The sequence below is a fragment of the Anopheles arabiensis genome, chromosome 2 (assembly GCF_016920715.1).
Source record: "Anopheles arabiensis isolate DONGOLA chromosome 2, AaraD3, whole genome shotgun sequence".
Taxonomy (NCBI): Eukaryota; Metazoa; Arthropoda; class Insecta; order Diptera; family Culicidae; genus Anopheles; species Anopheles arabiensis.
This window is the reverse complement of record NC_053517.1, coordinates 57395251-57418210: the sequence shown is the minus strand read 5'-3', so window position 1 is coordinate 57418210 and position 22960 is coordinate 57395251. Positions and strand designations below refer to the sequence as shown.

General features: G+C 32.1%; 1 protein-coding gene across 4 annotated transcripts; it reads left to right on the top strand.

The window, feature by feature from the left end:
- Positions 1 to 2253: 2253 nt before the first annotated feature.
- On the top strand, positions 2254 to 22239 carry LOC120898703 (homeobox protein abdominal-A homolog). Of its 4 annotated transcripts, XM_040304897.1 has the most exons (9): positions 2692 to 2709; positions 3427 to 3574; positions 3932 to 4100; positions 4188 to 4408; positions 4829 to 4864; positions 9075 to 9122; positions 18297 to 18520; positions 18648 to 18983; positions 19558 to 22239. In XM_040304897.1, exons 3-9 carry the CDS (start codon positions 4012 to 4014, stop codon positions 19585 to 19587), a joined length of 984 nt encoding a protein of 327 aa, XP_040160831.1. In that variant the 5' UTR covers positions 2692 to 2709; positions 3427 to 3574; positions 3932 to 4011; the 3' UTR covers positions 19588 to 22239. The 4 variants fall into 4 exon arrangements, with proteins under 4 accessions (XP_040160832.1, XP_040160833.1, XP_040160834.1 ...); XM_040304898.1 differs by having other exon boundaries at positions 2254 to 3574; positions 4191 to 4408; XM_040304899.1 differs by having other exon boundaries at positions 2260 to 3574; positions 19971 to 22238.
- The last annotated feature ends 721 nt before the right edge of the window (positions 22240 to 22960 follow it).

Genomic DNA, 22960 nt, shown 5'->3' with positions numbered 1-22960 from the left:
AGCAATTTTTTATAGTATTCAAGGCTAGAGTAATATTTATTAGCCCCTCATTAAACTACCATCGTTGCTTTACAGGGAGGCGAGAGAAAACAGTTTCATGAATGTGAATACAAAGCATGAAACATGAAACAAACACTCTCTCTTTGAATACGGCCGCTATTCACTGGTGTTTTGAGGGGTAGTATTTTTTATGACAGAAATAAAAGTTTTTACAGTTTTTAAATTGTTTTACGAGGCTATTAATAGTTGCTCGTCTGATTATAGTGTAAAGAAGAAGAGAGAATTAAGGTGAGTAAGAATTCATTTGACATACTGAAAACGCAGTTATAATGGATTGTGAAATGTTTTTGTCACACACATTGCAAACACATGATATGGTTTTTTGTTTTTGTTTATGTAAGCAAACAAAATATTACATGGTACTTATTTACATAGAGCATAATATTGAGTAGTCTTGTTACACACTGAATATTACACGCTAGTCGCATCACTTCTTTCAAGATTACTAAACATCGATTTCCATCCGTAACGTTCACCTGTAACTAGGACGGATGTTCTTATTTTCGGATGCGTGTTGCAGTAATCGCAAGTAGCCTATAAATGTTGGTAAGACCAAGCAGGTCGAAAAAGGAAGAAAATAACAGATACAAGAAACCAATAATGCATTATAAAATAATGCATACAACTTAAAAAAATATTTAAGATTGATCTGAAGGCAAACAACTCGTTAGAGTAAGGGTTGAAACTACCAATTACGTGAAGGAAGGTTTCATTTTTAAATCTAAAATTGATGGGTTAAATTATAAAGTAAAGTGTTTACTTTTGTTAAGGGGACATAGAATTAGAAACGTTCATGGGTGGAACATTGCTATAGGAGGTATTGAGCGTATTTGTCTACTTCCTAAAGCGAACCTTGAATTTTATTTCAATCTGTAGCTTAATCATACATCGTTCTTGCTGAAAAAGTGTAAGTGATAGCTAGTGCTGCGTCTATTATACATGTGACGAATAGTTTAATTATCATTATAACTGCAAATCGTGTAGGCAAATTTTAATATACAATAGTTGCTGATAAATCTTGTCATTTTTGGCAGTGTGCATCAATTTTTTATTTGTTAATAATAATAATTTTGCTATAAATTAACAATTTTTAAATCTTTTAGAAAGCATGAAAATTTTTAAAATTGACAAGACATGATTCCTTAAAGTTCTAAAAATCTCTCGGTTCTCAATTTGCGGAAAAAGTATTTGTCGTTTGATTGTCGTTTTGAAAAAATTGATCTTGAATAAGTTTGAAAAAATAAATCAACTATGACTGTTTGTATATTGCAGTACAACACCTTAAAGAAAATCGGATCTCCGTTTTTTAATTAACAAATTACTTCTGAAATTGAATAAATTTTTATTGAACTATTTATAACTGGGTGGATAAACCTACTGAATAGATTTCATTAACAATATCATAACAATTAAAATATTTTAATTTATATTAAAATATAAACAATATTTTTAAATACAATAACAAGTTTACACCGCAAAACTCAGCTAAAGACTTCTTCTTGTATTTGGACTATCTTCTCTCAACAAATTCTTTTACAATCAATGTTAAAAAATGGTTTATTTTTATGGCATTAGTTTATACCCGCGACATCACGACTGCATTTTGCGACTAGATAAATGCATTTCAACTGGCTCTCTGGCGAGAGAATGCTTTAAGGAAAGAGAAAATATATGCTTTGAATCACGTTGCGATTGTGGATAGTTTCTCGAGAGTTTCTTTTATCGTTAAATACCAGAAGATACAATACTTTCTCTCTGTCTGATGCTATGTATCAAGATTCAGTAAAAACGAACACACCGGTGCTCGAAAAACGATCTTTGTAAACGTCCAATCCTCTCGTTGGTGAGTGGGATGACGAGCAACAATTCCCAGTTCCTATGAAATGTTCTGTGAGCTAGGCCAGTTACCGCCATTCAGTATCTCAAGGTCTATATCGGATACAAAAAATGGGTGTGAAAGGGATATGCGAAGTTGGTCGGCGAGCAACCAACAAGCAATTCCGATTAAATTTGTCGTGTTGGTCACTGTGACCACAATCTCTATCCATCATACGTCTTACTGTCGCGAAACCGTTAAGTAGCATGTGCACAGTACCTTTCAATAAACATGCAATTGAGAAACAATTATTTTCCTTTGTGAATTAAGTGAGTTGTATTCGTCAAATGAGTAATGAAAACAAAACAAAAATTATGATATCCAAAACCCAACGAGTATTAAAATTATTGAAATACGCTTATCATACTGCGTGTTTTAATAATTGTTTTGAAGGGTGAAATTAGGCTTGGAGTCGCTCATATGGTGAGTGCCTTTCACACCGAGTGCCATATACTCCTCAAAGGGGAAAATTGTCCGATACATCGAAAGAGTGCCACTAAAGAGAACGAGATGACTTATCTTTTTGAGTGGAAATGTACGAAAAAGTGAAATAGCAACGGGAAATAATACTGGTTAGAAAGAGTAAACACGTCCAACCTCCATGTTCTCTCTTACACAATACTACAGATTGGTTTAAAATATCAATTTGTTTCGCTCGCTCTCTCATGACAGAGAAGAAGCCATCTTCATTTCTCGCACTGGTTTTCCTTGCGCTTTGCGTTGTTATATGCGAAACTTTTGTATTGTGTCATAAACGAACTACTTGTCATAACGTAAACAACTTCGGACTTCTAAGATCGTATTTTTATTATTATAATATTAATAACAGTAAAAATAAAGCAACACTTATTGACAGGCGTGTGTTCGGGTGGGCGTCTGAACGAATAAAGACAAGCATTTCCGCGTTTACTAAAATAGCCATCAATAAATTGCCGTGTATAGGAAAGTCACCTACCGTCGCATTGTTTTTCGATTTTGTTTTTGCTCTATATCGATAAAAGTGACTATTTGTTTACAAGTTAAACAAAGCACAGTATTATCTTCGGTCAGTAATTTGATCTATACACATTTGAATCCATGAAAAAATCGAGGTTGCTTTCAATAGGTTAATGGTGAAAACAAATTTTCTGTGACAGTAAATGGGAATCAACTATGAGCCTACTCAAAGAAAATACCAGTGCACATAATTGAAAATATGTAAAAGATGTGAAAAAAGATGTTCAAATCAGTGCGATGAAGTTTTTACACATATTGTGCAATTGAATGTAACTTGGTTTCAAGTGTATTTCGGCAAGTGTTTCGGATGGTTAAAAAATCGTGTGATTATAGTTCTAACGTAGGCGGTTTGATATCAAGAAAAAATCAATCACGTACAGTGTAACAAGGAAAATTAATCAATGAAAACATAAAAGTGTAAAACAAATGTGTCGATACCGCAATATGTTTTCTTTATGATATTTAGGATACTAATAGCGCAATCGTTATTCTAGTGCACAAAAAGCATCAAACTAATAATGTTAAACCGCCAGAAAACCGTCTATAATAACGTTTTGCGTAAATTGTGATTATTAAATAAATAGCTTTAAACGAAGATACAAGCGTCCTTGTTTAAAAGGGACTGTGTGTTGCTCAAGTGATGTAAGTATGCAGTTTTATATACGTTATGCTTCATACTAACTATCGGCCTTTTACTAACCTTGAACTCTTGCAAATCCCCTTTAAAACTTTTGTCTCAGCTTAACTGAACTTGCCCTTACTTCAAGACGATAGCCTACAGGATTAATCATCAAATCGTCGGATTTGTTTATAATACAGCTTGAAAAATCTAGATCTGTTTTCCGACCTTAATCACAACCGTGCGCCCTTGGTGTACTACAGGTGATGCGGTCATGTCAAAGTTCATAATCGATAGCATGTTACCAAAATACGCTCAGTTCCAGCCGTTTATTAGCTCTCAGATTTCATCACAATCAATTTCCAACTCGAACTCGACAGTGTCGCAAACACCCAACTCGGAAGGCAGTCCATTGACTACTGGTAGTGAGGACAGCCCAAATTCACCACCAACCAGCAAAATGTATCCATTTGTTTCAAATCATCCGACTACACACACTAGCTACTCGACCATGCCAGGATTCTCTGGTTTAGATGATAAATCGTGCAGGTAACAAATAGAATTTTAATAAATGAGTTCAACGTTTAACAGATTTACCAAACGAAAACAAAAAAATATATATATTGCTTTTTTCAGTAGTAGGTATACCGATAGTGTAATGAATAGCTATCCTCCGATGGGAGTCCCTGGTAGCGCCAGTATTGCACAGTTTTACCAACAGGCAGCTGCGGTTTCTGCCGCGTCGGCAGGAGTCGGCGTTGACTCGTTGGGGTCAGCTTGTTCCCAACTTTCTTCATCCGTCGGTGGTGCGCAGTCTGGTCTGCCTGATATAACCCGTCATCCTTGGCTGGTTACTGGTGAGTAATGAATATTTTTATACTTTATGCTGACTTTATGCCATTAAAATAATTGTGTTAAAAACAGAGCAATGATATAGTTTTAGTTTTTGCTCCGTTTGGTTAAAAAATTTTTTTTTTTGTTTATTGGCCAATCAATATAGTTCGTTTATATCGTTTATTCGTTTATATTTTACTTTTTGAACTTATTGATTCGATACTCCAAAAATGTGAATGAATGTTTATTCATAAAAATGCAGTACAACAAAACTTTAGGTGTTTACACGCTACAGTAAAAATCGAATCGCCTATATAATATAAAATATTCATATACTATATACATAGTACCATCAGATTAGTTCTCACTCTTACATATTTCTATTCCATGTACTCTGTTTTATGTTATCCACGATAAATTGAATGATCTGCTGTCCTGTGTAGCATCGCAATCAGCTCTTCAGAAGTTTGCCAGTACAGGTTAGTATTAAAAAAAGTTTTGAGTCTCGGAAAAGTGTTGCAAATAAGAAACTTAACAAAATTATTAGTACGGTTAAGAAAGTATGAAATATGTTAACCTTATATGCATCAATTTATTTTTATTTAAGCTTATTACTACTTCCCTACCATACCTTTATGCACAGCCATATTTTTCAATTCTGTTGAGATCCAGAAGAGAGATATTCAAGCAGTGAATGTATTATTTAAGTAAAATATTTTTTCATGGTAGCGTTTTTATGGGGTTTTTATTTTAAACTATTATTATGACTGTTACCAAGCATTTGAAGCCATAACAGAGTTACAAAGCCACTTTTGTAGATTTAGGTTATTTGCAGTAAAGTATATTTTAGTGATCTGTTTATATACATACCTTACAATAATTTTACAGAAATAACTTTCATTTACTTACTTACTTATCCGGCGCTACAACCGCTTTTCAGTCTGGGCCTGCTTCAGGAGTGTCCGAAACCGCTCGCGATCTCGCGCCTTCGTCTGCCAGTCTGTTATTCCGGCCTTAATGGCGGACATAACTTTCTTAGCTATTTAAAAAAGACACAACTCTACAGCTTTTTGAAGGACTAAAACTAGTAATTTGTGAACATATTTTCATAATGCATATATGAAAACATTTTTTTCACGTTTTATAAACATATCAATCAAAACGTGTAAAAAAATCTGCAAACAATTTCTTGCAATATCCACCATCGATTAAATAAATCAACGGTTCAAACTGATCAAATCAGTTCAAACCGTTCCGTAAACTTTAGTAAAACCCGAATGTTTTGGATTGATACATGCACAGTTAAAGAATGTAATTGTTATCTGATAATGTTTCTGACCTGCACCCACTCACTTCACCATACTTGATTTCTTAGACCGCTATGCAGGAGCTTGTAAACGGCTTTTAGCAAATGCAGACGATTTCAATATTAGATACGCGTGGGATACCAATGAAAGAAAGAGCGAAAGCGAAAAAAGTAGTTCAGCCTTCAAATACGTATTCTATTATCTGTTAGTAGCTATTATCGAACTTTAAACCATTTCATTTATATTTGAGTCTTGCATAACAGATCGATGCATGAATTTATCAGACTAGATGACACACAAGAAATTATTGTTCATCCAATGCGATATGCAGCCGGTGAAGTTTAGTTGAATTAAAATTATTTTTTTAATCATTCATATTCTTCAGTCCCATAAGCGATCCTTAATTCCTTAGTTTATGACGAGCTTGGTTTTATTATTGAGCCTTTTGTCAAGCATGAATGAACGATATTTCAATTTATTTCATTTTTAAAGAAATAACCTATATTTTGACTAAAGATACATTTCAGTTTCTAGGACAATGAAAAAGGATATTACGATTGCTGATAAATTATTTAACAAAAATGTAAAGAAACTGTAGCTAGGATTAATAGCCTGGGGTTAGATAATGACAAAAATGGAGATAGATGGAATTGACTAAAATAATTTAGAACAGGCTAGATTTGTGGCAATATTTTTTCTAATTGGCGGGTCAAAATTGATCTAGCGATTTGAAGTATTATTTTTTCAATTAACGCTTTCACGACCATAAGATATCAAATACTAAATTTCCCAGTACAACAGTTATGTACATATAACGTAAAGCATATCATCAAAATGTTTTTTTTTTTATTCTTTATTTGTTCAGAAACAGTGTAAATGTACCAGTATTGGGCAGGTTTGTGCAGCAGTTTCACTAAAACTGCTGGAACGCATACAATTTTCATTGTTTTTCATGAAAGTGACATTATTTTGAACGATAAACTATCTTATTATGTTGTGCTATTTTTTATTTGCCGATTTAAATGTCTTTTTTAGAGATATTCGTGAAAATACAATCACTGTTTTTGTTCCCATTTTCGGCAGTTTGGTCCTATTTTCGGCAGGTTGTGCTCCTATTTTCGGCAACGGAAATACGGGTCGGAAAATGTTTTAATTAATGCAAATAGGCAGGCAAAAATGTTTGAAATAGTTTTACAATCTCACTTTCCTAAAATTAGTGTTAAAAGTACTTTACATATGTTATTTATTTAATTTTGCCCATTTTGGTCATTTTGTTGGCAGTTTTTACAGTTTATTTGATGTGAGTTACAAACAAAGAAGGTTTTGAAGAAAAGAGACAGTCTGTCGGAAATAGAGTACTGGCTCACAAATTATTATTTTACTCACATGTTATTGGATAATTTATAGTGAAATTGGTGATATTTGATACAAGAAATGTGGTTTTATGTGTCAACATACGCATTGTAGTGTTCTAATCGTGTTTTAAATGATTATGCAGCAAAATCAAAAGTGTGTTATTGTTTCAAGTTTCTGAGGAAGCCGACGACATTGAAGTGTCGAAAATAATTATTTACAGGGTATCTATTTTCGGCAGTATTTAAAGTGAATAATTACTTGTTTTTTTTCTGATTTTAAAATTCCTAACGAGCTAGAATAAATTCGACAACCATAGAAACTTTCATAAAAACCACACTTTCATTGGTTTACTGTTCTGGTACTCTTAATAACGAAACCTGCCGAACTATTGGCTGGCAGCAAATCTGCCGATAAATGTGAACTCTACACATTTGTTTGATCGCTTTGTTTGATATTTTGGAAAATATGAAAGGAAATGATGTGATACTTCGTATATGAATAACAAATGAGCATATCTCGTTTTGAAAAATATGTGTGGAGACTATTTTAAACGCGTTTTTGCGTAATTACACGTTTTTAGTTATCCTGCCGAAAACAAGTACACTGCCGACTACTGGAATACTGGAATACAGATACCCTACATTTGTTTTCACGGGTATATGCATTTTAACATTATCTTAGTACAACAGTCAATCCAAAAGTATTTCCCTTGATCGTAAAAGTTGTGTAATGCTGTGCTATGCAAGATGCCAAAAACCATGTAATGGCATATCTAAACAGCAATAATATGCAACCATACGCAACTTGCCTGTAATTAAGGAAAGACCATGCGCACCAGCTAAGTTATATATTAGAAATTATGTTAACAAATGTCCTTACATGAAAATATTTTCGAGCTTTTTTTGTTTTCTTGGCCTTAACTTCTTATGCAGGCATGGTGTCTTTCTAAATATATTTATTCCGCAATACCACAAAATCAGTCCTAGCAATAGAAGTATGATCCTATGTGATTCGAACCAAGTTTGGCCTTTTAATGGTCCGGAATGCGTCGGCATAGATAACCCTAGCTCTCCTGTACGGGACTATGTAGATTGATAAACTCTAACGTATACATCGCTTTCTCTTTGCCAAGGACAAAGCATCTCGAAAAGCTGTCCTGGATCAGTTGTTACTGCAGTTAGAAAGTGGTAACACCACAGGAAGCAATCGACGGGTTATTCAATATTCTAACCAAAGCTGGTTTGAAAGGATTGACCTTCCAAAAAATAAAGAGATTCTGGATTGGTTTCTCTTGATGGCTCGCTGAAGTTCGGTATACCTTTGAAATTATTGTCAGGAATGCCTTTCTTCTGCGCTGGCGATATAAGGAGTCTAATTTCACACGCAAGGTTTTTACTTACGTCAATTTCTACCCAGCGGGACGGGTGATTTTTGTTGTAATGGACTTAAAGATTTTTTTTATGCACGGAGCAAACTTTTTCATGTTTGTTTTACTTTTTTTATAATATGGGATGGTATGATTTTATTTGATATCACGTAGAAATCTGTATATTCTGTATCTGTATATTTTATGTTACATTCAGCAATTCATACTTCGAGTAGACATTGAAACCGATCAATTATTACAGACTGTTAACAAATACATGCATGAAAAATAATAAATAATAAATAATGAAGTAAGGAGATACATTTGTACAAGATAAACGTTAAATGTGGGCATAAAATCATTCCATCATTCCATTATGCTTTGAGTGATAATTACAATTGGATGTTAGAAATAAGAAAACAAGTTGGTTTGAAAAGTGTTGATTTTAACAAACAAGGAGAATGTTTGTTTATTTTTGTAAAGCAATAAATAGTTTGATTGGTTTCATGCTTTGCTGTTTAGAAAAACACATGCTGTAAATACTAATTAAAATTATTAATTACATTAAAGCTGTAAATACTAATTAAAAATAATAATCTCGGCATACAAAAACATCTCAAATCTTAACATTACTACAATGTTCACTTGCTATACTTCCAGATTGGATGAGCAATCCTTTTGATCGGGTAGTCTGCGGCGATTTTGCAGGTAAGTTATATTGACCAGATGCAGATATCAAGATAAATATGTTTGGAACTTAAAAAATACATAATGCGGTATTATGAAGATTCAAAGAAAAGAATCAAGTTCAGCAAACGTGATTAAAACTATTGAAATTGTACAATTTTATCATAAGAAGCTGTTTTTGTTATGGACGTTATTGATTTATAACATCATAGCATAACACCAGATATTTTAGGGGCTCGTTATTTCTTGAACTAAAAAACAATAACAAAAAAGCGGGAAAAAGCCATTTTGGATCATCTTGTTTGGCTCAAGATTAAAGTTATAGGTTAGTTTTCAAAAATTACAGACATTGCTTGAGTAAAAATAATCAGATTAGAGGGAAAATTGAAGTGTCGTTTGAATATTTTATAATTTCAATTCTTTCACATAAAATAAATCACAAAAAAACTATCAAACGCAGTCGAAAGCTGGATGCTCTCAATACACTTGCTGAACACTCTCTTAATTCACTAATTCACAAGATACATCGAGACACAAATTGGGCTGTGTTTCACAGTTTTTGTGTTGTGTTTAAAATCATCTCGCAAGCGGAGACATTTTATCTTACCCTAATTTAATGAATGTTAAAAAGAATCCAATCGAGTTCAGTATCGTGTTCGTGGACCGGGCAATCATGGAGATAATATTATCATTTATGTAATTTATCTGAACATTTTCTTTAAATTAAACTGCTGATAATTTTAACTTACAGCTTTGGAGATTCAGTTATATTCATCATATTCAACAAAAAATCCAATAACTGTTCAGTTATTTCATATTATATTAATCACGTCAAAAGCTGAGCTGCGGTTGACAGTTCTTTGTGATGATTAGAAAATCATGTGGAAACTTAAAAATTACTGTGATGGATACACAATATGAAGATGTTGTTGAAAAACGTTCCGTGGTTTATATTGGAAAAAGACTTGAAAACTCCTGTAACATGGTGACATTTTTTTGTGAATGCAAGACGTCGTGAGTGGTGAAAATTGTGAGCACATTCGAAAGCGGTGGGTAAAATTTGTGGTGGCCCTTTTAATTTTATCTTATGTGAGTGTGTGTCATTTCGTCGCATGCGCATGAAAATAAATCGATAGTTGTGGTGATTCTATTGGGATGAACAGAAGCTGAGCTTCAAAAATATTCTTATTTTGGAATTTTTACAATAGAAAATTATGGAAGTTGAAAAAAGTGTAGAAAAACGCTTTAAATTATTTTTACTTTCATTTTTTTTAGGATTTTAAAGAAAAGGCCAGAAATGTAAAGGTGTAAGATTTTACAATGATATATCAGTTTCCACATTACATTTGTAATTTATGTATTGAATATGATTTCGATCTAGTCTCATTTATTGTTAAATTTTTTTATTCATCACGAACGACCTTAACGGCCGCATGGATTGTTTTGTTTTGATTCGTTTTTAATAAATTTGCTTATGAATCAAAATAAATAATAATAATACTTGTTTTTATTTGTACATAAAAATTGAATGATTTTTCCTCTTTCGTAAACAAATACATTTGTTTCTTGAAATAAGTGTTACCAAGATTATCAAAAGGAAAATAATAGTGTGGGAGAAATATCCTTTCACAATTATTAAAGAATTATGCTCATTTGGTTTTTTCCGTTTTTCTCGTCCTAGATCAATCGATGTTAGGTTATATTGAGGTAAAATAAGCGATTTTATTTGACAATCTTTCTTCTCTTTGTTATCTTGTTTTTTTTAAATCTATACACCTTTCAGGAAATGTGTGATGTGTCCAATGTATGTTATAATGCCACGCCCAAATCAGATTTTTACTGATGATAAGTTTGCTCTCCTTTTTCATCCTTGTTGCTATCGTTGACTTTACTTGCATTTCTTTGTTAGTTTGTTTTATTCATGGTTTTGAATGCTCGAATCCTGTCCGACGTACAATTGCGTCGTTTTACAGCGGTTTCTCGGGCGTTGCGTGATGGAATGATAATTGCCATGGCTATCTTTTGAACAGCTACTACGATTTTGAGTGATTTATGTAAGGAAATAGATCCAGTCAAACAATTTGTTATAGGTAGCTGAGAGCTGTTTTTATAAAAAAGCTACACTTTTTGCAATCACAACATGTTAATAAATGTAACTTCTTCTACATTCTGTGGCATGCGATGGCTTACTTTAAGTTTCATATAGTTTCATAAGATAATTTGTAAGCCGGTCTCGTAGTACAGTCGTCAGCTCGTGTGACTAAACAACATGCCCGTCATGAGTTCAATCCCCAAATAGACCGTGCCGCCATACGTAGGATTGACTATCCTGCTATGGGGGGGAATCAATTAGTCACTGAAAGCCAAGCCCACAAATGGGTACAGGCAGGCCTTGACCGACATCGGTTGTTGAGCCAAAGAAGAAGAAGAAGTTCAATTTGAATGTACACCTGATATTCATATATTTCTGATATTTAAAAGTGTTGTTCATCACTTCCATAAAGATCAACTGCGATTGAATGTACTTTTTCATCTATTCTTTCGCAGTCTATCGTTGATCGTATACTTGTTGTTAACATCGTTTTGTTTTATATGTTTACGATGAAGCTATAATAAATTATTCCTACATCCCATGAGCCAAAGAGTATATGTACACTTACGATAATTAAGCACTGGAAATCATCGGTCGTCACTACGTCTGGAATCGAATGATAAATATTTAGATATGGAATACCCAACGTTGATTATTTGTAATAACACGCACAGTTGGTACACCTTTCAAATAAAATAAACTTGTTCCCACTAACGAAGCAACGTATAATACACAGTCAAAATATAATGATTTTCTTTTACAAACAGGGGAAATAACATTGTTCATTCACGGTAATAGTTTGTTTTGTTTCTCTTTTCCAGTTTTTGGACTAGTGCTACTAGTCCACTAGTCTGTCTAGTGATTAGCGACTAGCGCTACCAGGACTAGTCTGTGTGTGAAAATAGCTTTTTGTTGCAATAGCAACTGTAATTTAACGTAGTTAACAAAGAAAAATGAAATAACTTCTGTCTTGTCGTACGAAAGCACTCATTCTTTTTTATGTTTTCTTCTGCACAATCGCTTATTTTACAAGTGTGCTACGACTCTACTGACTGTACTTAAATCTTCCGGTATGTTCCTTGCAACGATAAAATGGGGTTTTAAAGTGTTCTGTAATTGTGATAGGTTAAGCAGATTTTCGCAAATTAATTTATAGTGAACCCACCATCGGATAGTATTCAGCTTTGCACTAAAAAATACTGCAACTGAATATATGTACCATCAAATTGTATATCACGTCTATTGTATACATTAATTTTTTTTGCATGATGGTGCTACTAAATGTTCAATGAGAAAAAAAACTTTCATATAACATTAAGCGGAGATCTCCATACCATAACATCATTGCCGACGGTGATATTGCTCATGAAAAAAAGTTTAAGCATTGCATAGTATTGAATTCTTCTTGTTCGACAGACTTTTTGAAGTTAACGTATAGTTTGACGTTAACGTTTAATTTAATATAAATGCTAATTCATTTCTTTGTTGATCACGTATTCAACTGCTGGTTCAACGGAAGAGCATGACAACGGTAGAGCAGCCCCTTTCATTAGATTTACTTAATGTCACAAGAAATATTCCAATAAATTTGACGGCTTTGTGCTATTGCGACATTGGTTTTCCGGGAGAACGTACAAGCTCCTTTACCAAGGGTGCAAAGAAAAATGGATTGCGTTTACATTGAAAGCATGCAGCAAATGAAGAATTTTTTTTTGAAATATATTTTGTGTTGGTAAAGTGGGTTATCAAGAAGGCACCAAACATTTGTTTAATATAGTTATTTAATAAAAAAAATATTTATGGTTTTTTTTTCATTCGTTTGAAAATAATATCTGCTAGTTTTTGTTTTTGATTTAAAGATTCAAATGCGATATAAAGTGCGACATTGCACGAGAAATAAACAATTAAAATTACAATTAGTTTCCTTTCCATAATATAAAACAATCAACTACTAGATTTTGCACTGTACAAAATATTTTTTTTCTTATACTTGCTACTATAAACCAATATTTACAATTGTAGCTGTGACAGATAATCAAAGATTATCAAAAGTTATGCTGTGTGATAATTATTTGATGAGTGTAAGTTTCACAAATACATAATTGTATATGTACTCGTTTTTCTATGGTATATGATTTCTTCTTTGCTATACATCGTGTGAAACATTGAGAAACAAAATGGATAAAATAGTTGTTTCATAATTCGAGTTCCCATCTGTGTAGAATCATTAAAACATTGTGTTGCCTATTTTATTTATTGTACAAAATACAATTATGTTAAAAATTTCGTGACACTATTTCTCGATTCGACAACCCCAAACAAATGGGGGAAACAGTCATTACAGCTAGAGTTAAAGATGTAAATAGGTCGTTCTAGTGACTTTAAATTGTAACGTTCCCTTTTATAACAGCATTTACTCTTCTTTTTCCTCTTCTTCCTTTGGTTCAACAATAGTTGCCAGTCAAAGGCCTACCTGTACCACTTGTGGCGTTGGCTTTCAATGACTTTTGGATTACCCCCCATAGCAGGATAGTCAGCTCTACGTATGGCAGCACGGTCAATTTTTTGTTTTTTTGTCAATTGGGGCTTGAACCTATGACGGGCATGTTGTTAAGTCGTACGAGTTGACGACTGTACCGGACGAAACCGGCTCTATAGCTTAGCTCTATAGCTATATAGTATTTACTCTATAGCTTGGAAATACATTCTCTAAAAAGTAATAAACGATAAAAAATGATAAAAAAGTAAGAACGTCTGTTGATTCCTCAACCCATTGCAATACCATTTTAAACAATGACTAAAATATTCGATAAGAGTTCTGCGTTGGAAATGCTAAGGATACAAAAACATGTTGTTTTTTTTATTGTATGTCAAAAAAACTCTGTTTTGAGGCTATAACAAAGTTTTCAATCGAAATTGTTTTGTTAAATATTCTTACAGTAATAAGGACGGATGGAAAATTCTGTGGAAAATTTTATGTTTAATAGATTAGAAAAATTAAGAGAAACGAGAAACAAAAAGTACACTGATGTTATCGCTGTCACAAATGTATTGATTTTTTTTTATTCAGAAAGAACGGCTTTGGCCGTATTGCTTAACTAAAATGTATTGATATTCAAGAAAATGCTTTACAAAGGAGTTCAAAACAAGCAGTACACGTGCAAGAAATACAAGTACAGAGGAACTTTACACCAATGTGCTTAGTATTACTGGAGCAACGATATTGGTGAGAAATTTTTTAACAACGATTGTCTGGATTGTGGGGGAAGTTTTTCGTATTATCGTTGTATTGTAGAATTATTGTTGCCAGTTCGTAGTCAAATTTCTGACATGCACACATTTCATACTCATTTCCTTACACCAGCTCGTAAGTCTCAAAAATGATCATAAAAATATGCAACGCTACATTCAAATGCATGTGACTGTTAGGACTATGATTGACAATAATCGGAATATTATTGTGACTATTATTCGGTCAACAATGTGAAAACGTGGTTTTATGTTCATACTAGAATTTCTATACGTAGAGGTATGGATGACAATGAATATGTTGCTCAGCAAATGTATAATTTCTATGCTTGGAAATAATTAAATATATTTGTGCTGCTTTGCTAGCGTGTAAACAGATCGTTTTTAGAGGTATTTTTGATGCGTATGGAATGAATGTTTGACTTATGGTGCATAGTAGGCGCGTAATAACTAACACTGTTTTACGACAACTCACTAGAATCAGGAGCGTAACTAAGCGTTGGTAGGTAAAAAATGTATGACATCAGCAATATTGCTGTACCTATTTTGTTGTTTCTGTCTGTACAGTGTGATATGTTTTTCTACACCAACACATATTCCATTTACATCACAATAAATTTGTCGTTCTTTTACATGATTTTCAACACCCTAAGAAGAACAGTCAAACTCAGTCCAGCTTGAAACGTTGAAAATTATGTGCAGAACTGAAAATGTATTGTGATTTATTACGATACGTGACAGATTTTGAACTTGCAAGCGTTAAACAATGCGGTTCAGAATGGAAAGGTACTAAGTGAGTACAATTTGTATAAAATTTTTGTTAAAAAAAATTATAATCAACTATTGTTTCCTTAAAACGGTGAATTAATCACACTTGTTTTATAATAACAGATTATTTTTAAATGTTTTTATAGTGATCAATCAGTAATATGTCTCATCTCATCATCAAACTCAGAGATCCGCAAGGGATTTCATTATTATCCTTGGTTTTACGTTGTATATGTATATGTATATGTATATGTATATGTATATGTATATGTATATGTATATGTATATGTATATGTATATGTATATGTATATGTATATGTATATGTATATGTATATGTATATGTATATGTATATGTATATGTATATGTATATGTATATGTATATGTATATGTATATGTATATGTATATGTATATGTATATGTATATGTATATGTATATGTATATGTATATGTATATGTATATGTATATGTATATGTATATGTATATGTATATGTATATGTATATGTATATGTATGTATGTATATGTATATGTATATGTATATGTATATGTATATGTATATGTATATGTATATGTATATGTATATGTATATGTATATGTATATGTATATGTATATGTATATGTATATGTATATGTATATGTATATGTATATGTATATGTATATGTATATGTATATGTATATGTACGGTGTATATGTGTTTTCAATAAATATTGAAAAAAATGCAGAGCGGGGTATGGTATGACTTCATCAACCGTTGAAGGCCGTAAGGAATCGTCACTTTCGCCGATGAACTCGATTGCCGATAGAATTTAATATCAGACAGTCATAAATAAATACTTCTCCAACCAAATCTCTATGATTCTAGGGCTTTTTTGCTATGGAACATTTCCTAGAGTAAAATACTGAACTTTCTCCTTCACAGTTCTTTACCGCTAGCCAAGCTCTTTTATTCGAGGGGTTAAACATTTCAAGGCAATTCCCTGTAGTCTCAATGATAGTGGAATGTCAACAATTTACGGTCGTCATATTTCATCATCAGTGGGGAAATCCAGGCTTACAAAACTCCCCTCCCTGTCGACCCAAACTTCACGAAGCCATGCTTGAGAAGCGATGTACAACAGGAAACATTTTAGGCCAACGTGGTGTTGAATTTGGTGTTGAAAATACTGTCTCTGTCTCTATCACGCAAGGAATACACCGTGTGCTATGTATCAAGGTGTGAAAGCAGCCATCTTTAGTTAATTAATAAGTGTTTAAGAATATTGCCAAAGTACCTATTTTCATTCAACATATATTACGAACCATTCTGCCCTATACAATGAAACTACAGATGAAGTATTATTATTCTTATTCAATGCATTATTTGTACCTGATATTTAGGTCTCTTGAACGTATAATGAGACTGTTAAATTAGAATATAGACCATTTCATGCTAAAGTATCATGTTATGGTGAGGCTCAAGGTTGATCGGAAAATTTTTACCGGAATTTACTTTTTTCCAAATATTTCTATAGAGGTAGTTTTAAAAGACACAAGTCATATGCTTTATGCCACAAGAAATTAATTTTGATGAAATATTATGACAATCTAATATCAGGTTTTTTTACGGCAAATGTAGTGTAAACGGTCACTAAAATGATAATTAAAAGGTATGGCTAAAACTGATATATTGTTACCCTGTGTTATTAAATACGTGTAACTGATATATTGATGAGTTAGAAGTTAAATGTTTTGGATAAGACCACACATTCATGGTGCCAACATTTAATGATAAATTGGAGGGGGAGGGGGGGGGTGCTGAGATTCTAGCCAGCTATTTTAAATATAGTTTACAAACCAACAAGCCAAAAAATTTTCCAAGTCTCGGATTTTTAGCTTAGATTATTTAGTTTAGATTACAGCCGTAAAAATATGTAAATATGTAAATAAATATATTAGATCAGATTAGCCATAAATTATTGAAGTTTTTTTGGCAGAAGCATAAATATTTTTTTTATTGAATATTACTATTCCATTTTAATCTTTAATTTATAATTTTTTTTAATATAAACTATATTTCAAAATACTGTAACCCATTTCAAACAGATCGAAAGAAAACAAAATATATATGTTAATACCAATCTTTTTTTGTATACAAATGGTAAAATACAATATGGTGGACTGAAACTGTAATATGGATAAAACTAGGATGATGAAATTGTTTCACCGATAGGCTGAAATTTATTCTTTATTGTTATAATTATCTAGTTATTGCATTAACATTATGCATTATGCAATTTGATTGTTTTTGTTCGGAAATAATTGTACGAACTGTAATAGATATATCATTTGACACACCAGAAAGTATAATATAGATGTACATAAATGCTCAATAAATACGTCACTAAACGTACGAGTAAAGTCAAGTGATATAGCAGTGCAGTGAGCAATGTCATTTGTGTTCATTGTATACTTTTCGATGTCGATGTGAAATCAAGATCACGATAGATTAGCATTGAGCATTTCTTTATTGTATATTTTCGCTCAGGTAAATGAGAGTTTGCATTATAAGCATAATTAAATATACATTTATTGCACGGAAGAAAAGTGCCGTACTAAAAAGTGTGTGGTAAAAATGTGTGATGAATGTTTTTAATCTGCTTTTCGGGGTCTAGTTGTTCATGAAGGAGTTTTCGGACACTCGGAGGAGTTTCGTTTTATGAAACTGGCTCATTTTGTGAAAAAGTCTTGCAGGTTCCGACACGAATCAAAAAAACTATTGTTGAAATTTTAGTTCTTATACTTCTCCAACAAAATGGATCAATAATAATGACAGAGAAATTTTGCACTACAAATATCTTCTCAATGATTAGGATTATAGATTTTATTTGTTTTTATCCACGTTTATATACCCATCTTACCGGCACATTTGCGGCCCTACAAAAATATTTCAATCTTCATAAAAATTATAAGGCAAAGAGCCTCCCGCATAATGAGTTTTTCGTATTACGAGTGAAACACTGGAACGAATTAAACTCACTATGCGGGGTTCCTCTGTATGTTTAAGGGAAACATAAAAAAATCCTCAGCAAATTTCTTCTGTTCCAGGACCTAACGGATGTCCACGCCGGCGCGGTCGTCAAACCTACACTCGGTTTCAGACGCTTGAACTTGAGAAGGAATTCCATTTCAACCATTATCTAACCCGCCGACGAAGAATCGAAATTGCGCATGCCCTCTGTTTAACAGAGCGACAGATAAAAATCTGGTTTCAAAACCGTCGAATGAAATTAAAGAAAGAACTTCGTGCAGTCAAGGAAATCAACGAACAGGTACGTTATATCCCTGTGCATGTTCAAAGTCAAACAACCAAGTGAAAGCACTTCGTTTTAACGATTTTTATAGCAAGTCTTATAAAACATTTAAAATTAAATCAATATTCCCATTTCACAATAACAGGCTCGCCGCGAGCGTGAGGAACAAGACAAAATGAAGAACGAATCGCTAAAATCCGCCCAACAGCATCACAGCCAAAAACAGGCTCAACAAGAACACACCGTTGTTGGCTCTCAACAAACCAGTAACGGGGGTGGAACTGGTGGAGGAACTGGTGGAAGTGGTGGTGCAGGAAGCGGTGGTAGTTCTGGAAACCTTGGAAGCCACCTGCATCATCCTTCAATCGTTTCGCAAAATGATCTGAAACTTGGGCTTGGTGGAATGGGAGTCGGAGTTGGAGGAAATCTCAGTATGATGGGAGGTCTGGATAATAAAACGAATCAAGACATCCTTAAAGCAGTTAGTATAGTTCAATGCTAAACCTATTCAAACTATAGCTTATTTCAATAGAATCTTTTGTTTTTGGTTTAGTACCTGACATAAATTTCAGTATGTTTTGGTCCTTCCTAATTTGCTTCCTTTCAAGAAGAAGATGGTCTGTTTTGTATTTGCACGCCACACAATGCAGCAGAGCGATACTCTTTATTTTAGTATACACGGCATGGCGACATGATAAAATTGTTTTTGAATTGTAATCAGTTAAGATGTATTTTACATAATTTACATTGATATAGTTTGAAGTATCGATACTCTAACGTATTGTAAAACTGAAATCAGTATTTACCATATTCTTACTGCTTTCTCTCGAACAAGCGTCAGAGTGTTTTCAACCTTATTATATTTTTAATAAATTCATTTTCCTCTGCTGGTTTGATTCTTATTAACTCTTAAAATAATTCTTTTCAATTTTACTTTACTTTTGTTTTCTGCTTAATTTTTTTATGGCCAAGTAAACTTTAATAATTAAAACGCGATTATCAAATGTATACAACTAAATATTCTTTCCCATGATACATTAATTTCTCTCTTCCAGGTTATGCAACATAACAAACGATGGGATTAGAGTTTTTTGCATAATCACATAAAAGTGTTTAAATAATGGATCATTATTTTAAAGCACATCTTCAGTTTTGATTTATACAACGTCTTATGTTCAAGGAAGTTTTTTAAAGCATTGGATGGCTAAATGTCTTATTAATTTAAGTAATTGTTTTAAACACAATATTGAATCATTTATACTTCTCAAAATACTCGTTCCTGAAAATACTAACAGCTGACGGATCACTTTTTGTTTACCAAATTTGCAGCAGTTAATTTTCAAAATTTTCTTTTTTCTTCTCTTTCTTTTCATTATTCCATTAATGTACCTGTCATATGTTATGATTATTTGATTGGTCTTCTTGACACTTACTTGTCATATACGAACGACATTTATGCAATGTACAGCACAAACTTGAATACTACCAATGACTGGATGAGTTAAGAACAAAGATACATTCAAATTGCTGTCCAATCAAACAACGCTACTCTGTCCTGTCTACACATTTCAACTTTCAACTGGATTAAAAATGGCGGATAAGTATTCAACGCTTAGTAAAAACACTGTAATTGGAACAATGCGGCATTGGTCACAAACAAATTGACTTCAATATCTCTAAAGGAAACGAGATATGGAGACTTACCTATGCTATTGCTTTTAATCCAACTTCATTTGAATGGTTATCCACCAGCTGCAGGAAAAACAGCACAGCGCATAGATGACACGGAACATCCCACAGAATCGGAAAATAGCATTTTTAATGTAAACATTATAGATAATCAAAATATATCTTTTGACCGTCTTTGCCCTAACATTTGAGCAAATGAATACGATAGGCACAATCAAAGAGCATAACAAGTAAAAGTCATCTTCAGATAAACAATAGTGGAGAGCTGCATCGTAAACCCACATTTGGTTAGAAACAATAAGTTCTAACAACAATCAACAAAGTTTGTCTCCATATATTTTTCCATTCAGCTAAGTTACATAAATAAGTGTAGTTTATGGAGAAAACAACACTTCAATTTAAAACGCTGTAACGAAACAAAACAGGACGTAACTTAACATAGAACTCGTCAATCGATAGGTGTATAATGATAAGATAGAAACAAATGATACGTACTAGTTTGTAAGAAATTAATAATTATTTTTTGCGATTCCTTCCGTGAGGATGATCATCATGATGTGTTCTGGTAATGATTTAATACCACCAATCCCTTTTTCCTTATCGAAACAATTTTCCTTATATGTTAACCAGTGTCCAACGTATTTTTTTATAAATGCTAATATATAGCCGCAATATGCTTAAGCTTCTTCAAGACTTAGTAAAAGTCATAGGATGGACTAGAACATAAATCTAAAACATTTTTCAGTTACAGTTGCAACGTTTGAAGTATGTAAATTAATGAATTTAATGAATATTTGCTTGAGTGTATTTGTATTTAATTTTTTAAATATAATTTAAATTTCAAAAAATACTCAAGTTGAACATAATCACCTTTCCTACAGCATACTACTATTATATTGTTGTCTAACGTGACGCCCGTCCTCATATTTTTCATAGTTTTTGTTTTGTTTCTTATTTAAGTGTAAGTCTAGAATTTGAACTCTAAAAATAATTTTAATTCAGATGTTGTATTTGGGAGATAATCGAATGAACAGTATAACCGCGATTAAATATCAGTCAGATGCAATTAACATATTTTTCAGCGCTCGTTCGTGCGTTTGTTTTACTCCGATTAGAAAGTAACAGTGACAACAAAGCGTTTAAAAACGCTCACCATATACGTAATTAACATGTAGACATTATTTAAGAAATGCGTCATTATATACTAAAATATGTGTAAAACTATCTTTAACAAATTGAGACAAAATTTAAAACATCAAAACAAAAACAAGAAAAATAAAAAAAATATAAAAGTAAAATATGTTTCCTGTCATCACTCAAACAGATCCATTTGATGAAGTCTACAAGTGTGAATATTCAGCTTCATTATCATTTTAAATTTATTTTCTGTGATGTCATGTCATTCATGTGCATAACATTCTACGCAGTGTGTACACCTCAAGAATATTAATGACGTAAATGAAAATCTGTCCATTTGTTAATACGTAATGAAAAAAGTAAATAAATACATGCATACTTACGCATATTTATATAAATACACATTAAAACGTAAGAACGATTAGCGCATCAATAACCAAATGCAATAAAATGATGCTGGCCAAAAAATCAGCAACATGCATTTTAAACATCTTACCACTGTTTAATACTGTCTAAAATAAATATTGGTTTGGTTTTTAACTTTTTCAAAATTTGTCATTCAATATATATACAATGAGGTGTTGTGAAACACAATAACAAGTATAAATAAGTGAATCAAATATTGTTTTGTATTATCCATATGTCAAATTAGTTTTGGTAACTTAATTCCATCACATTTCTGTTTTTGTTTTTTGTTAATATAATTTGATAAATTCTTAGGATGTAAACAAAATATGGACTGCAATGACAGAATCATGAAAATAGCTAAAATAGCTAACAAATCAGCATGAATTTCGGAAATGAATGAAAAACATAATATTTGTGATGCTGTATGTTGTTAAAAAACATGAACACGGAATACGTAATACGAACCAGTAATTTTTCTTTAAATACATAAAGAAAAATAAGTATATATATATATATATATATATATGTATATATATATATATATATATATATATATATATATATATATATATATATATATATATATATATATATATATATATATATATATATATATATATATATATATATATATATATATATATATATATATATATATATATATATAATTATATTATAGCCAGTTTAAAACTTTTTTTTTCTTGCCATAACTGATACATAATTTTTTTTTTCGAAAAAATCATTTGTGAACTTATCTTGAATTGTATTCTTTCGGTTACATTCTTCTGGATCTCATTCAAGAACCCCCAAGAATCTATACATGTGGCATTATCAAATCGGACATACGTCATATTTCTTAAATAATAAGCTAGTTTAGAAAGACTGGCTGCATGTGGCAAGCATTTTATTGCTCAAAATTGAGCAACTAAATAGGGAGTGCTACCTAATGAAAATGATAACTTGGAATACGTAAACTGACGTAGAATATAGATTTGAACGAAATGTGAAAATATTCTATAGCATATGTGTGTGCAAAAAGTGAGGATGAACAAAGAAAAATCGATTCGATGTATTGTTTTTCTACATGACAATGTAATATGAATAAGAGCAAAAAATACAAAAAATAAAAAAGAAAAATCAATAAATTGCATGAATTCAACTAAAATCCACTAACTTTATTGTTTTGATTGATACGGAATAAACTTCTTCTTTGGCGCAATAACC